Source organism: Capra hircus, chromosome 13 (assembly GCF_001704415.2).
Source record: "Capra hircus breed San Clemente chromosome 13, ASM170441v1, whole genome shotgun sequence".
In the NCBI taxonomy this organism is placed as follows: domain Eukaryota; kingdom Metazoa; phylum Chordata; class Mammalia; order Artiodactyla; family Bovidae; genus Capra; species Capra hircus.
The window spans coordinates 70,501,601-70,519,728 of record NC_030820.1 but is presented as its reverse complement, the minus strand read 5'-3'; the positions used below and the strand labels follow the sequence as shown (position 1 = coordinate 70,519,728).

At 41.3% G+C, this 18,128-nt stretch overlaps 1 protein-coding gene across 6 annotated transcripts in view; it reads left to right on the top strand.

The window, feature by feature from the left end:
* The window catches only part of PTPRT (protein tyrosine phosphatase, receptor type T), a 1,156,023-nt gene that overhangs the window by 897,327 nt on the left and 240,568 nt on the right, over window positions 1-18,128 (top strand). For all 6 annotated transcript variants that reach the window (XM_018057887.1, XM_005688694.3, XM_018057889.1 and 3 more), the window contains exon 12: window positions 2,811-3,084. In XM_018057887.1, the coding sequence (XP_017913376.1) occupies window positions 2,811-3,084 (274 nt within the window). The remainder of the gene's footprint in view (window positions 1-2,810; window positions 3,085-18,128) is intronic.

The window sequence follows — 18,128 nt, the reverse complement described above, 5'->3', positions numbered from 1 at the left end:
GGTAGAGAAAGGGCATCACAGGATATGTCTGTGATGGAGTCATGGTCTGAAAGGATGTTGGTACCCCTCAGTGGCGAGTGGTCAGAGAAGCATGAGTCATCATCTAACCTATCAGTCTGAATAGCAGAAGAGGCATTGGGGTCCAGCGGCATGGTTCTCTGAAGCTTGCAGAGGTGCCGAGAGGTTTTGCTTTTAAAGGCATCTAAGACAACTGTCCTCTAAGAACTGGGGTCCTGGATCTGGGACCAGAGTAGAGGTGTCTTGTCTCAGGAGACATTGAAACTAAGATACAGAAGTTTCCGGCGAGCCTGGGTCTGAAAAGTCAAGGAAGGAGAGGGGTGTGGGTTGTCAGTCATATTAGAAAGAGGATGAATGATGGACATTAAAGGTGAGGAGATGAAAAGAGGTGCAGATGAGCCTTGGCCTTATGCATTGAGATGAAGCTACAGCCCAGTTTCAGGTCCTGTAAAAAGAGGCCCTTAGGAAAAATTATGAAGAAAATATGGTCATCAATGTCTACCTTCTCATTGAGAGGAATAGAGAAGGTAATGTCACAGGAGGGGAAACATGAGTAAATGTTGTGAGGTGAGCATAGAATAAGAAGAATATGTTATTCTGTCATACTCCCTGGGATTTTCTACTTAAAAAATAAAATCCTTTCTCTTTACAAACAATCCTGAATAGTTTATTCCAGCCCTAGAGATATGATTGTGGGAGGTGTTCTCATTTAGATGTGATTTAATCATCCCCAGCACACCGAAAAGAGCTTCAATAAATACGTTTTCAAGAGAATGATGATGAGAGTGAAGTTAGCACAGAAACACAAATAATGCCCACTCTCTTGATTCATTCCCCAACCTCTTCCTTTAAAGCATGTGTGTCAGGGGAAGGAAGGTTGCCCAGATCGCGTGACCATTTCTTCCCTTCCTCCTCCTTAATCAGAGCACCCAGATCTTTCAGAGAGGCTAGATTCCTGGGAGAAAGATTTATATGACAAAATAGTTTACAGCTTTCCGGCTGCAATTGCGCATTTGCCTCTGGATGGACAAGCTGCAGACACAGTGGGCCTCAGGGAGCTGCTGGCTGTGCTCTGGCACATCAATCCCAATTGTATGGAAACCGTATGTTGACAACACAGTTTAACCCCCCAAAAAAATATCCTTTGCTAGCCTTTGTGATTTCAGATGAGGCTGGGTGGGATGGAGTGGTGCAACTTCAGCTGCCGAGCAAAACAAACACACAAAATGTTTGCAAGGCCCTCTGTTCATTTTGTTGGCTTATGGAGTAGGAAGAAAAATAGAGAAAAGGAAAGGATACTGAACTATGCATTGAGAGTCTGGGTCTCTACTCTTGCTGCAGTTTGACACTCATGGGGCACTCTGCCTCGCAGTCTCAGCACCCTTGTCTCTAGTCTGGCTGCTGAGTTTGGTTGAATTGACAAGTGAGTCCTCAGTAATCAGATTGGTGGAGAGGAAGGGGCAGTGGGGTTGCTGACTAACCCCTGGAGAGATGATTTGCCTCTCTCCCTAGCCTACACATTTGGCTGACAGTTGGTGTTTAATAAAGACTTGGGCATCTCTCTTCACACATTAACAGCTTCTTACATCCTTCTAAGTTGAAGGAAATGTGCACGATCACTAGACAGGAGCTTAGAGGAATCACTTCCTCTTGAATTGGTTTTCTACATTCCGTCGGATTGGGTTTCGGGCTTCTTTTCAATTTAGTTCAGTTTGGTCCACTTGAACAAATATTCACTGATCAGCACACAGGTATCAGGCAATCTGCTGAGCAGTGTGTGGACAGAGAGTGAGTGAAGCAGAGATAAGTAAGCCACAACTGCCTCTGTCTTAAAGGTCACTGTCCAGCCAGAGAAACGGCAGCTCCAAGCTCACATTATTGCTGTCCCAGGCAGACAGCCATTAATCAGTGGTAGGAGAGTTGAATAGGGGAGAAGTCATTCACATTTGGAAGATCTCGACCTGCTGCATGGAAGAGATGAAAGACAGGCTCAGCTTTTAGAGAAAGACTTCCACAGGCACAAGTGGGTAGAATGAGAGGGCACTGCAGGTGGAGGAAGCACCAGTTGGTGATGGCATGGGATAGGATCCAAAGGATGTTTGTGCAGTAGCAGGGATTCTGGAGCAGCTGCAATCAGGGGCCTACCTACCATAAGACTCTTTGAGAAGTAGTTTACAAACCAGACACAAAGTGCCCCCAAGTGCCAGGATGAGGAATCTAGATCGTATCGTTCGGATAATGGAGAGCCTGTGAAAGTGCTTAAAGAGTGACACTGTTTATGTTTAGGGAGGTCAGCGGATTGACTGGTGAGTTGATCACATAAATTAGAGGCAAAGAGACCTGCTATGTTCAGCTAAGAGATGGGGAAGTGCCCCACCTCTACAATACAATGGGAGGAGAACAAAGGGGAAGGGCAGGTGCAAATTTCTGATGTCAAGTCAACAGAGCTTGCTGATTAGAGGAGCAGAGTGAAAACCAAGGAGGCAGGAAATGAGGATGAGCCCCCAGAGTCAAGATCTAGCTACCTGATGAACAGTGCTCCCCTCACTAAGAAAAGAAATGGAGGAGGAGGAACATGCAGGTTTGTAGGGGTTGAAACTGAGTAGCATTTTGGGCATACCTAGTGTGAACCAGCCCTTTGGAACATCTAAATGGAGACCTATTTCTGCAAAGCAGCGGGTCTAGAAGTCTGAAACTCTGGAGGGAGGTTTCAGTCATAGAAGTGATGATGGTAAATAACAAATTCATCCCTCCAGAGAGTTGCTCATCTGCCTCTCCTCTTTCCTACTCAGTGTTTATCAGCTGGTTGTCAAGGAGGAGCGACTTCAGAAGTCACGGAGGGCAGCTGACATCATCGAGTGCTTTTCAGTGCCCGTGAGCTACAGGAACGCCTCCAGCCTTGACTCTCTACACTACTTTGCTGCCGAATTGAAGCCTGCCAACCTGCCTGTCACCCAGCCATTTACAGTGGGTGACAACAAGACATACAATGGCTACTGGAACCCTCCTCTTTCCCCTCTGAAAAGCTACAGCATCTACTTCCAGGCCCTCAGCAAAGCAAACGGAGTGAGTATGGCCAAATGGAGGCCATTTCTTGCCTTGTTTTCCCATTCTTAAATGAGAAGGCAGCATGTTGACATGTTAAGGCCCATGGACCAAAGCATGCAGATCAGCCTTTTGTTGGGTGGAGGGGGTTGTTTTTTTAACACAGTGATGCCTATTCATTTTCATAGTGTATGGCTGCTCTGATACTACAGCAGTACACTTGAGTAGTTGCAACAGAGATTACTTAGCCACCTGAAGTATTTACTCTGTGACCCTTTACAGAAAATGTTCTCAGACAGCTGAATTAGAGGACAGAAAGGTGTTTCACTTGGGCAAATCATATTCAGATCTGAGTCTTAATTTTCTCATCCATAAAAGAATACCTATAAATGTGATTTTCTATGAATGCCCTAAACATACATACTTTAATCAGTGACTGCTAACCCCTTTCTCATTACTATTAGTCACATTAGAAAATGCTTTTCTCCCAAAGACAAGGTAACCTTTTCTATGTCAGTTTTGTTGTTGTTGTTGTTAATAAGAGGTGTGACTCATAACATCAGAAGATCACAGGGCTGGAGAGAATCTGAAAGGTCATCCAGTATCTCCCTCCCTTCCCCTACACACAAGACAGTGCTTCAGTCAACATAACAATATCACAGTTAACAGATGTTAGTGTTATTCCTTTTTTTAAAAATTGAAGTATAGTTGATTTTCAGTGTCATGTTATTTTCTTGTATACAGCAAAGTAATTCAGCAACATATATATATATTCAGTTATATATACATATATTTTTCATATTCTTTTGCATTATGGTTTATTACAGGATGTTGAATCTAGTTCCCTGTGCTATATAGTAGGACCTTGTTGTTTATTTGTCTTTTATATAATAGTTTGTATATGTTAATACCAAACTTCTAATTTATCCTTCTCCTACCCTTTTTCCCCTTAGTAACCATAAGTGTGTTCATAAGTGTGTTCTTTATGTCTGTGGGTCTATTTCTATTTTGTAAATAAGTTCATTTGATCATTTTTTTATAATCCACATATAAATGTTATATGGAATTTGTCTTTCTCTGCCTGACTGGCCCCACTTACTGTGATAATCTGTAGGTCCGTCCATGTAGCTGCAGGCGGCATTATTCCATTCTTTTCATGGCTGAGTGGTATTCCATTGTGTGTGCACCTCATCTTCTTTACCCATTCAGCTGTCCATGGACATTTAGGTTGCTTCCATGTCTTGGCTACTGTAATGTGCTGCTGTCAACATTAGGATGTATGTATCTTTTCAGATTAAGGTTTTCTCGGGAAATATGCCCAGGAGTTGAGTTGCTGGATCATATGGCAACTCTACTTTTAGTTTTTTTAAGGAACCTCCATAATATTCTACACAGTAGCTGCACCAATTTCCGTTCCCACCAGCAACATAGGAGGGTTCCCTTTCTTCCACACCCTTTCCAATATCTGTTTTTTGATGATGTCAGTGCTTATTCTTGAATAACTCCAGTAACAAATAACTTACTTTTCTATATGGTAACTTGCTGATCTTTGTGGGGGCTGTGGCTGAGGGCTTTTTGTTTTTTAACTGACTTAAGTATATCTTTTATTATAGTTTCTACCCATTGCTCTTGATCCATACTTTTAGGTCCCAATAGAGCCAATGCAATCACCTTCTTAGGTGGTATTTTTTTTCAGTTCACTTCTCCTCTAGACACACACAAACCCATCTGGTCTTATGTTCTGCAAGCTAACTATCTTTAGTTCCTCTTGTACTCAAGTATTTTCTGCCTATGATGTTTTTATGGACATCTTCCAGGTTGCCATATTTCATTCAGCAGATATATAATGAACAGTGACATATGCTAAGCCCTGTAGTTCATATTAAGATTATGTAGTATGTGCCCTCGAAGAGCTTCTATAATCATAAGGGAATCTGGGATGTGTCATGTTCCACAGAGTGTCTGGAGAAGTGAGAAGCTCACTGGGGTAGAAAAAAAACTGAAACAAAAGCAGAATTTGTTGTTGAAGTTCTTAGAGAATAGCTTGTGTAGGTGCTGGGCAGCCAAGATAGTCTCGTCTGTTAGTGGCGGTCATTACTTCATGAGAAACCTGGATTGAGAAACTACTTCACATTTAAAATGTCCACATAACCATTTATAGATTCCATATTGGTATTTCATTTCTGCATTCATTACTGGTTCAAGGAACATTCCTCACAGAGAGTATAAAACTACAAAAAGAAGCTGCCAGACTGCCTTGCACCTGTGATCTGGCCTCTTCAGACAACACTCTGATATACTGAGGAGGAAGAAGTCAAGATGGCCAAAAGCATCTGGGAGCCCATATCTGTATCCCATATTAGCCAGTTTCTTGGTTCAGCACAGCCCTAGCAAAGAGTGGCTTTCCCTGCTCTTGGCAACATACCAAGAAGTGCTGTTGGGTTTCCATGCTGTGGAACAGAGTCATAGCTGCATTCACGTCACCTGCTATCACAATCCTCCCAAGATTCTCCTAAAAACCCAACAACAGACCAAGTCTACAGAACCTAGGAAATGACCCCAGAAGCAATTTCTCCAACCTGAGCATGGTAGGTCCTAGAAGAGCAGCGGATGAGATAGGAGGAATATTGGAGGTCTTGCTCCCCAGATGTCATACAATAGATCCCCTTTCTAAAAAGGTACTTTATTTTGGCTGTGCTGGGTCTTCTGCACAGGCTTTTTCTCTACTTGTGACAAGTAGGGGATACTCTCTAGTTGTAGTGCGGGAGCTTCTCATTGTGGTAGTTTCTCTTGCTGTGGAGCACTGGCTCTAGGCGGCCAGGCTTCAGCTGTTGCAGTGTGTGGTCTCCAGAGCAAAGGCTCAGTAGTTGGGCCACATGGGCTTAGTTTGTCTGAGACACGTGGTATCTTCCTGGACCACAGATCGAACCTGTGTCTCCTGCATTGGCAGGTGGATTCTTTACCACTGAGCCACCAGGGAAGCCCTAGACTCCCCTTTTCAAGACATGAGGGTTTGCCTTTAGGGAAAAAAGTCACCCCACTCTGAAGCTATCTAAGAGGCAGTTTCTACTCCTGGTTCCAAGATAAACATGATCATTTAGTTACTCATGCCTTTGATCCCACACCATGTGTACCCTCATCTGGGACCTAAGATTGGCTGCAGTGAAGCCTGAGCAGGAGTAGAATTGGACAGTTGCTTATGCCAGGAGTCTTGAGGGTGTAGTTGGCCTCACAGGAACAGAGAGGGAAAAGCTGTGGGAGCTGGGCACTCAGAGTATTGTATCTTTCTAGCAAGAGAAAAACTACACACCATTTCAAATTATTGCATAGTATTAACTTTTACTGAAAAGAGTTGGGTGAAAGAGACATAGGAACAGGAAAGTCATCCTCAGTCTGACAAGTCTCTGCTTGGTCCTTCAGCTTGCTCCATATCATAAAGGGGAGCAGACAATTCAGTTAAGCCTGGAGGATTTTTGAGGAGAAAACATTATAACCTGCAAATTTCTTATCAGCCAAGTTGTTGCTCTTGTATAAACGCATCACAAAGACATTCTCACCATCCAGAGGCTCCCACCGGCCCTACTTCTATAAAATCATACAGACGGTAGTTGACCAAGCAATGAATCAAAATAAAGAAATTGCAAAGAGAGAAATATGAAATAAAAAGACATAGAGTGAGCCTGGAAACTAATTAAATATCATATTAATGCTAAAATAATTGTTCTAAACACATTGCAGAGAGGTTAATATTAAAAGATGATTGCTTAAAGAGAAGATATAAAAAATTTACAACTGTTGTCTGGGGCTGTAATTCACTCTTGTGTCAACAAAAACTGAGAAAGAGTTGAATTGATGAATGTAAATAAAAATCTGCTAATTTTCCCACTTTGGACAGGATGGAATAAATAAAAACTACTTTATTTTTGATACCAAGGTTTTTTTTTTAAGTATTCTTTTTTAAAACATAAAGGCAGCCTTCCAATCTATCATAGAAAGCCAGAAAACAGCAATCTACAAAGAAAAGGGAAGAAACAAAGGAAACTATAAGTAAACATGAAAATCAGTAACTATAAAGCAAGCCAGAAAACAGAAGCACTCTATTTGATTTTTTTAAACTGATGCTTTGCTCTCTTCATGAAGGGGTAAAATGTCTTGAGTCAAGTAAAAACCAGAATTCAGCAAATCTATATCTCTAGAAGATTAAAAACAAAGGTTAGGGCAAAGTTATATTACATTAAAATGAATTAAAGGAAAGCAGAAATGGCCATTTGTTGCAGGATGGTTGTGGGCAAGGTTGAATGATTTACTATCAATCAATTTCATTGCTTCCATTTCCATCTAAAGTTTCAGTGAGAACATCAGAACAGGATAAGAGAATTTTAGGGACCATATATATTTATTCTATGAATAGTAAGGACAGTTTTTCAGCTTAGCAGAGTGGCTTGATATTTAGCCTTTACAGTCAGACTGCTTACACATAAAACCCTATTAACTGTGTGACTTTTAAGTTAATTAGATATGATTGATTAACTAAGCAAACATCTAGCAAGCACAATATGTGCCCCGCCAAAAGGCACTTTTGTCTCTGAGTGCTTGGAATAAAGCAGTAAGCCAAACAGATGAAGAAATCCCTACCCTCATAGCAGTTATATTCTAGTAGGGAAGAGAGAGAGAGAGGGGAAGGAGGGTGGGAGAAGTAAAATAATATGTCAGATTATTAGGTTTAGAAATGTGGAGGTCACTCCTTTAATTTTAACTATTATTAGGATGAGAGTAAAGACACTTGGTAAACTCCACAGTGAACTATAAATGTGAAATAATTCAGTCCAGTGCTACAAACACTATGGAGAGTCCAAGTATTATGTCCATTATGAGACAAGGTACTCAGAGTCCTCCCAGCCACTTTCATGAAGTGTGAATTGTTTACAGGCACTTAGGCTTGATCACATTAGTAATACCTCATTTGCCTATTTATGCTTTCTTACAAATATTAATAGCAAAGGGCAGTGCCAGCTATTGAAGCACTGTGCTTGGTGCTGAATTTCTAGCACCTGTCTTAGGAATTAGGCCATATTGTAACCATTTGTTTTGGGTACAACCATTACAAATCTATAGCACTTTAGAATTGGATGATTTTGAAGTGTCATCTTATGTACACCAGAAGCCAACACAGAAATCTCTAATAAAATGTTCTTGGCAAGGTATTATATAGCCTCAGCTTGACCACTGCAATTCTTTGGAGGAAAAAGTTGCTTCCTTTGTTAAACAAGTACAATAGTTCGAACTTTCTCCTTTCTATAAAGCCAAATTCTGTCTCCTTAACTCTATAGTCTTGGACTCTTGTACTGATTTGAACAAATCAAATCGTTCTTTACCATGTCAACCTTTTGGAGAAAATATGACAGTATCAACCAGAATCCCTGTCCACCCAGACCATCTTGTATTGATATTTAATATGCAGTTACTTCTATTTCTCATATACTATGATTTCTGTACCTCTTTCATTTTGTTTATCTCTTCTGTTCTCTTATAGACAGACTTCTTTCTACAATGCTGTCCATGAAAGGAATGCCCAGGACCTCACATTGTGCTCCAGATATAGTTAAACCATGCCTGCCACATTTCAACTACCTCTTCTCCCCTGAACCATTTTCTAAGACACTATTTCTCATACATTCCAGGATATTTTCCTCGCTCCAGGCGTATCACACAGGCTGTTATTTTATCCTAGACTCTCTCCTTCTTTCCTTGAAGAACTAGGACCTTTTCAGTTTTCAGGTCTCATCTTCAGTGTCATATCCTCTGGGAACTTTCCAACCATATTATCTAAGAACCATCCACACCAGCCCTCACTATTTGTTGACCTGTTCTTTACAACACTGTGTGTGTTTTTAATTGCACTTGTTTGTGTTTGTCTGTTTGTTTGCAGTGCATGCCTCTCTCATTAGACTGAGAGCTCCAGGAAGTAGGAACTCTTGCTTGCTGTTGTATTCTCCATACTGAGTACAATATTTAACACACAGTATAACAGTCATCATTTGATGAGTGGATGAGAGTACAGACTGTTTCTTGTTGTCTGTGAGTCTCAGTTTCCTCATTTATAAAACTGAAATCGCAATACACACTTCACACAGTCATTTCAAAGACCAAATGAGAAATGATCTTGAATACTGAAAGGCACCAAGTAAGTGTGAGTCAAGTCTGAATTTCCATTCAGTGTAGCATGAGAGAGATGGCTCAGAGCTATTTTCCCCATAGCCAGAGGAGCCATAAAGGGCCTTCCTTCCATCATAGCAGTAATACTTTGCCCAGCTGTCTCATTTCCCAAGCTTCAGGCTCCTGGGCAGCCTCGATTTCCTCCAAATCTTCCAAATGGTACCCCAGAGTAGCTGTCTCGAGTTGTAAACAGTGGGTGGGTGCAGTTTTACATTGTTTCTTTCCCACTCTTCCCAGAATGAGGTCTGCTGAATCCACTGTTCTCTGCATCCCCACCACCATTAGCCATGATTGTGAAGTTGAAAGGACCATAATTAACGGTTGAATGCAAAACAAGTGTGGCAAATTCATGCAAATATCCTTCAGAAGCCCCCATTTTTGGGGCAGTGCTGGTAAGCCTGTTCTGTTTATGCAGAGAGAAGACTCTTTCCTTGCTAATCCTTTTCATCATGCGGGGGCATATTTAACCTGCATGATGCCTCTGCCAAATGGTGAGCTAAATAAGAGAAGTGGGAAGTAGAAGGGTGATCATTCTCTATGTCTCATTTCCTCTTCCAGCTCCTGAACTCTTGAGAGCAGTTGGAAGGCAGATGCTATTCTGAATGAGTCCTCGTGTTTGCAGTATAATCACATTATAATAGTTGGGATGATCCAGGTAGAGCTGGGTTAGGAAAAATTCTCTCTCTGAATGAATTGGAAGAAACCATATTTAGTTGTGTCCACACCCTGTTAAACTAATATTGGCACATGGGTGGTTTTAGTGAGGCACAGGATAGAAAGAAGATCAGACAGCAGACAGGCTTAGCTTTGAGTTATGGTTGTTCCCAGATGTGTGAACTTGAGCTGGTTTCTTAGCATCCCAAGATATATAATATGATTAATGATATACCTCCCCCAAATGTGGGGAGAGTAAATGAGACAATACTTATAATGCATCCATGACAGTTATTGTAGTTCTGATTCTCTCTTTCTTTTTCACTGCTTTCCTGAAGCTCCATCTTGAGGGAAGGGAGGGTTGAAGCATCCTTCACCTGATAAATTGCCATTTTTCCCATAGACTTCACACAGAAGCAAATCACTTCCTAACTCTGGAGGACCTCAGGAATTGGACCTCATGTCTTTACATGTCATTACAGCTGTTGACTACCTTAACTCACCCATGACTCAATTGCTTTATCACCCCACCCCAAGCTTTATTTTCTTAGTTTAACTTTTCATACGTGATTGCAAGCCCAACATTTGTTTCTGTTGAATGTTTTGATATAATTGATTGTGTATTTGGAGAATGATCTTGCCCCTCCCAACCTCATCTCCTGATTCTCTTTTTACTTTAGTGACTGTTCACATGTCACATGAAAAAAAGCTCAGATGGACCATAGAATGGGAAGATGCGGAAATCCCAAGCTTGAATGGATTAGAGTTAAGATCTCCCAGGAGGTCACACGGCTTGAGTCTTAGAGATTCCATGAGGGAGTTTGTAAGAAAACTCATATATTGGTTGGTTAGTTAGTGTTAGTCACTCAATCATGTCCAACTCTTTGTGACCCCATGGGTAGAAGCCCACCAGGCTCTTCTGTCCATGGAATTCTCCAAGCAAGAATACTGATGTCGGTTGCCATTTCCTTCTCTAGGAGATCTTCCCAATCCAGGGATTGAACCCAGGTCTCCTGCATTTTAGGCAGTTTCTTTACCATCTGATCCACGAGGGAAGCCACCAGGAAGCCTATATTGGTTAGGATAAACTAATTTATCTGTAGTAACAAGCAACCATGAAATCTCAGTGTATTGCCAGAAAAAAAATAGTAATAACTTCCCTCTCCTTCTGCATGTTCAGAATGGGTCAGCATAGGGGTTCTGCCTAACCTAGTTACTCAAGGATTTCAAGATGATGAAAATCTGCCTTGGTCTATGCCTCCACAGTCACCAAGGCAGAGAAGGAGAATGTGGCAAATAAGGCACTGATTTCCACACAGAATGATACACAGCAGGTTCACATTCCAGTGGGCAAGACGGGTCATGCTGCCATGCTTAACTTCAAAAAGGAATGAAGCAGTACCTTCCAGCTGTGTGCCTAGAGGATGGACTGGCATGTTTGAAAATGTCCCTTATGGCCACCACATTTCCCCTCGTGCCCTAAGCTTTCCCTTCAAGTTCTCTTAATTAACAAGACTTACTCTTGGAGTACCTGTGCAGCTTCTATCACAGAACCTGAGAACTTGCTATATTATTGAGCACCTCCTGCATCCCAGGCACTAAGTGAAGTGTTTTCACACACTCTAGCTCTTGTTGGGTCTCACAAAGCGACTCCATTTAAATCAGTGCATGAGTTGTACCACCAGAAGCATCATGAAATCTCATAGTATCTCAGTCACTTCACGCAGATGGAAGGATTTTGCTGACAACTTTCTGTTTACCTCTGTGGGGATGTGGTCAAGAAATGTCTAGCACTCCCTGTGACACTGCTCCACTTTATTATTACTTTTAATATAAATTTATTTTAATTGGAGGCTAATTACTTTACAATATTGTATTGGTTTTGCCATACATCAACATGAATCCGCCATGGGTGTACATGTGTTCCAATCCTGAACCCCCCTCCCACTTCCCTCCCCGTACCATCCCTCTGGGTCATCCCAGTGCACCAGCCCCAAGCATTCTGTATCCTGCGTTGAACCTGGACTGGCAATTCGTTTCATATATGATACTATACATGTTTCAATGCCATTCTCCCAAATCATCCCACCCTCTCCCTCTCCCACTCCCACAGAGTCCAACAGACTGTTCCACTTTAAAAGGCCATGGTTCTTCAAAGTCTACCATGCAGGGTGGTTGAGAGGCATCTGAAAACCTTAGATCTCTCCTAACCATCAGTGGCTGAGCCAACGTAGCAAAAAACTGTGAATCAAAGGCCTCCATATATCCTTTTCCTGACCCCACTGCCATAGTCCTATGTCAGGAACATATTTCTGGATTTTACTAGCTCTGTGAAAGTAAGAAGGAGAACTGAAAAATGAACATTAGAAATCCAGGATTATCATCACCTCTTTCTGTAACCACTTTGGAAAGCTTTGGCCTGCTAAACGTCCCCGCCTAGTTCTTATCTGTCCCCAGAGGCTGGGTTCCATGCCCCATCTACCTGCCCAGGCCTCCTTCCCAGTCCTCACTGGATTCTCCTGGGGATCGTCCAACCCCTTGGGCATGTCTCCCTCCAGGTCTCCATTCAACCCTTTGAGTCTTATCACTTGCTCTAGAAAGCTCTGAATTTCTGTTGAAGCCCTGTTAGGTCTCAGACTTCTCTTTCCACGTGGAGAGAAATTCCCCAAGTGTCGCCTTGTACAAATACCAAGATGAGCTCTCCCAGGTTGCTAATTTATTATTTCACTCACTCACAATTCCTACAGATTTTATTATCATGGTATGGGAGCTGAGGGACCGAGAACATTTTCTTTTCAATGCAATACTTTAAATTCATTTGGGTAAGGAAATGAAGGTTACCCAAATGTTGACAGCTGATAATCTTGTCAATCTGAATCTTGAGGCGTCAATGCTCCAGACACCCATCCCCAAAAGGTTCGTGGAAATGGCAGCCTAAGTTTCCATACAGCAGATTTTCTGCCTCTATCAGGTCCTTTCCAAATAGAGGGTCTCCATGAAGTTCAGCCCAGTTGGCTCCCAAATGGTGAAAAAGTGGCAAAAACTCTGAATTTGGCACTTGGATTCATGAGTTTAAGTCATTTTATAGCTACATGAAGTGAATGTTGGCCTACTAAACTTCAGTTTCCACATGAGTCCAGTGGGGATGAGATATGACCACCCAAACTCACGGGGATCTTTGTGAGGAATAAACAGGAGAAATGATAACTCTTTGCACAGTCTTTGAAAGGAAGGTGTTGCCAACATGGATATGTATGAATTTGTGGGTAGAAATTCAGCATTATGTGTATATACATATCTACTTCCATACACATAAACATTTCAGCATGTGGGTGTATGTATGTAAATATTCATGCACATATGTGAGGGTACTCAAGTACATATGAATAAGTATATGTATACATATTCAGTTAAAATTTTAATTAACTCAAGAATCTTACTGGTAGAAAGGTTATCATTGGGCCAGAGTTATAGTCTATGTGGCTAATGAAGTAGAACATTGCTTATACTTCTTGAGCTTCCTGGAAGCCAAGGCAAAAAGGGGCATGTGGCAGGTTCACATAGTTTCTCTTACTGAATAGAAACATGTGCCTGTTTTTTATGAGAGGGATGTATCACATATATCCTAATATAAGGACCCTTGAGGAGATATCAGTTAACATCATAGTATCATTTTTGCTCAAACATTCCATTAGTTCCTTCTCTATCAGTATTGTCATACAAGAGTAAACTGAAATTTAATGAAGCCAATTACACTCAAGGATTCTGTTTCTTGTGCTGTATAGCAGCATTAATACTATTAATTAATGCCATTAAATAAGATTAATGGTTCTCAAGTCTCCCCCACCCATAATTTTTTTATAAATATGCCTAGCATGGGATCTTTCCTATTGCGTAGATTGGCACTGACCTTATGCAGTCTTAGACAAGTGACTTAGACTCGCTGAGTCTCATTCTCATTCAGAACATTTTGATGCCCATAGTATCAACTGTATAAAAATGTTTGTAAATTTTTAACAAGATGATGCATTTTTAAATGCCTATCATAGTGGTTCGCAGTCAATAAACACTGAATTCATGTCAGATATCATTATTAGAATATCACTGGGGATAAGTATGAGGCAGGATGTGGGGATTTGCTGAAGAAAGAAAAAGCAAGATCTGTGAGTGCACAAACATTTGAATAGACGAATGGGTTAAGAATGTTTGCTGAATCAGGAAAGAGGTAAAATCAATGAAGGCCAGGGTATACAAAGATACCAGCTGACCTACCTGATGCATCAAGGCGAGAAAGAGAGTGAGATTCCAAAAGAAGGGTCAGGAATGTTGTGTTTGTAGAAGGACATGTGTGGAAGTCAGTTCTTCTGTAGGCCCTTCTTGAAGGCTAAATTTGGGTCAGCTTCCATCTTTTTCATCATGGCTCCCAACTTTGCAAACTCAAAAACTCAGTTTGTCAGGAAGCATTTTTGAGGGGAGATTCAAATCCACCCAAGACTGAGGGAAACAGTAGGCAGTTTTAAATAATTCCTTCCCTTCAAAAATATCTCTCAGACTTTTCTATCTCAGAAGTCTGGGTTACCCAAGATACACCTCACTATCTATTTCCAATTGTCACCAAGTCCTGCTGGTTCTTCACTCTAACATTCTCTCCCGTCCACATACATTTTTCATCTCCAGTACCACCGTCCTCGTTCTGAATACCATCCTCTCTTCCTGAGGAAACCTCAGCAAGCCCACCCCCACCCCCACAAGCTGGTCTTCTCACATCCAGTTTTACTTACCTCAAAGCCATTATCCAACCACAGCAAACATGATACTGTATGTATCTTCATTTAACAGATGAGTAAGCCAAGACTCAGAGCAGCTATGATTTGCTGAAGCACATTCCAGAAGCAAGAGATGGACCTGGATTTGAACCTGTACATGTAAAAATGCTGTTAGGTGGTCCTGTACAGTTATTGCCATGCTTCATGCTGAGTCACAACCCTACAAAGTAGAATCTGGCTGAACTGTGACCAGCAGGAGCCCCTAAAATACCTCCAACCCTCCCCACCACATCCACATTTGCTCTCTTTCTCCCTGCAAACATGGCCAGGCTCGGTCCCCTGCTCAGTCTTAAAACACCTGCTGGCCCTGCCGTTAACATCAATAAATAATGTGGAGCTGTACTAATAACAATTATCATAATAAATTGGCCTTTGATTACATCTGTCACCTGAGAATTTCAAAGACTTTACAAACATCAATTAGAAATTACAGCTCAAAGGATCACTCACTGAGAGTGAGGATCATTAAGGTCAGATAAGAGCTGTGCAGGGAGGCATGAAGGACAGCGCAGGTTTAGTCCTGAGAGTCTCCAGTCCCTGGTGGAAGATCAAAGCCGCTCTCCACGGGACCCAGAGGAACCACGGTTCTGACATCCCAATTAGGGGATAATTTGTACAGCTGCTCCATCAAAGTCCTGATGCTGAGGAATGGGAAGCATGAGATGTAGTTTTGGAAGGGAGCTTATAGGGTGTGCAGTTGCTTTCTTTCTGCAGAATGAGTAACTGAAGTCCGGAGTGGGGAAGTGGTTTGTCCAAGGTCAAAGCCATGTCTTGAACCTGGTTTCCCATTCCTTGTCCATATTTGTTTATTCTGCAAAATTGTATCATCATTGGTCAAGCTCTTCTCTGATGATAATGATGAGGATAAAAATCCAATAATCATTTGTTTAGGGCTTGCACTAAGGGGGTGAGGGGATGAAAGTGAAAAGTGAAATGAAGGTGTTAGTCACTCAGTTATGTCTGACTCTTTGTGACCCCATGGACTGTAGCCCAGTAGGCTTCTCTGTCTGTGGAATTCTCCAGGCAAGAGTGCTGGAGTGGGTTGCCATTTCCTTCTCCAGGGGATCTTCCCGACCATTATGTAGATGTATCTTAATTTACTCAATCACTTTGTATGTGTGGACACAGATTGTTTCCAATATTTTTCGAATGCAACTTTTGCTACAATAAAGTATTGTGTACATATATATTTTTTCTAATATATATTGTAAAAACTGTGTCTTCAGTGTATATTCCTAGAAAAGGAATTGTTGGATCAAAAGGTAGACAAATACCTAGTTTTGATAGATGTTTTTAAATTCCCTTGCTTAAACGTTGAATCAGTTTTCATCCAGCAGTGTCTCAAATTGTTTCTCTACTGCCTCACCAATAGTTTGTGTGGTCTAATTTTAATTTTTGTCAAACTTATAAGAAAAAATTATATCTAAAGGTAGTTTTCATTTCCTTTCTATTATAAAAAATTAGATTAGCATCATTTCGTATATTTAGGAGATATTTTTATTTAATTTTTAACTATATGTGTTTGTCTTTGCCCAATTTTCTATCAGGATTTTTACCTTTTTCCCCACAGTTTTTAAGATATTAACTTTCCATCTGTGATATATGTTGTAATTTTCTGGACTTTGCTTATAATATTTTTGTCCCACCCCCGAAAATGTAGTCAAATGCATCAATTTTTAAAGTTACACCTAGACTTTGAGACATTGTGAAAAAGCCTTTCTTATACCAAGACTATAAAAGAATTCACCCTGTTTGCTTCCAGAACTTATACAAGTTTGAGTGTTTTCACATTTACATTTCTGAGGTTTGGTGTTTATTTTTGTGCATGGTATAAAGTATGTGTCTAATTTTATCTTTTTTTTTCCCAAAAGTATGTTTAGTTGTTCTAGCAACATTTATTAAAAAGTCCATCTTTGCCCCAATAATTTGAGGTGCCATTTTTCTCATGTTTTAAATTTTCATATGTTCTTGTGTCTTTTTCTGGAAAAACCTGAAATTGTATTCCACCCACCTATTTGACTATTTATGTACTAATACCACACTCTGTGTGTGTGTGTGTGTGTGTGTGTGTGTGTGTGTGTGTGGTGTGTGTGTGTGAACGATCAGTTGTATCCAGCTCTTTGTGTTCCCATGGACTATAGCCCGCCAGGCTCCTCTGTCTCTGGAATTTTCCAGGCAGGAATACTGGAGTGGGTGGCCATTGCCTTTTCCAGGGAGCACCACATAGTTTTAATTGTAAAGGCTCAATGCCTTGATATCTGATAAGGCAAGTCCCTGCACCTGGATTTTCTCTTCCAGTGCTCTCCTAGTTCTTGGGTGTTCATTTTTTCGTAAAAGTAACTTTTTCGTAGCAGTAACTTTCTAGCTTCATAAAAAGCCTTCAGTTCAGTTCAGTGGCTCAGTCGTGTCCAACTCTTTGCGACCCCATGAATCGCAGCACACCAGGCCTCCCTGTCCATCACCATCTCCCAGAGTTCACTCAGACTCACGTCCATCAGGTTCGTGATGCTATCCAGTTATCTCATCCTGGGTCGTCCCCTTCTCCTCCTGCCCCCAATCCCTCCCAGCATCAGAGTCTTTTCCAATGAGTCAACTCTTCACATGAGGTGTCCAAAGTACTGGAGCTTCAGCTTTAGCATCATTCCTTCCAAAGAAATCCCAGGGTTGATCTCCTTCAGAATGGACTGGTTGGATCTCCTTGCAGTCCAACGGACTCTCAGGAGTCTTCTCCAACACCACAGATCCAAAGCATCAATTCTTTAGCTCTCAGCCTTCTTCACAGTCCAACTTTCACATCCATACATGACTACTGGAAAAACCATAGCCTTGACTAGACGGACCTTAGTCAGCAAAGTAATGTCTCTGCTTTTGAATATACTATCTAGGTTGGTCATAACTTTCCTTCCAAGGAGTAAGCGTCTTTTAATTTCATGGCTGCAGTCACCATCTGCAGTGATTTTGGAGCCCCAAAAAATAAAGTCTGACCCTGTTTCTACTGTTTCCCCATCTATTTCCCATGAAGTGATGGGACCAGATGCCATGATCTTTGTTTTCTGAATGTTGAGCTTTAAGCCAACTTTTTCATTCTCCTCTTTCACTTTCATCAAGAGGCTTTTTAGCTCCTCTTCACTTTCTGCCATAAGGGTGGTGTCATCTGCATATCTGAGGTTATTGATATTTCTCCCAGCAATCTTGATTCCAGCTTGTGCTTCTTGCAGCCCAGCATGTCTCATGATGTACTCTGCACGTAAGTTAAATAAGCAGAGTGACAATATACAGCCTTGACGTACTCCTTTTCCTATTTGAAACCAGTCTGTTGTTCCATGTCCAGTTCTAACTGTTGCTTCCTGACCTGCATACAGATTTCTC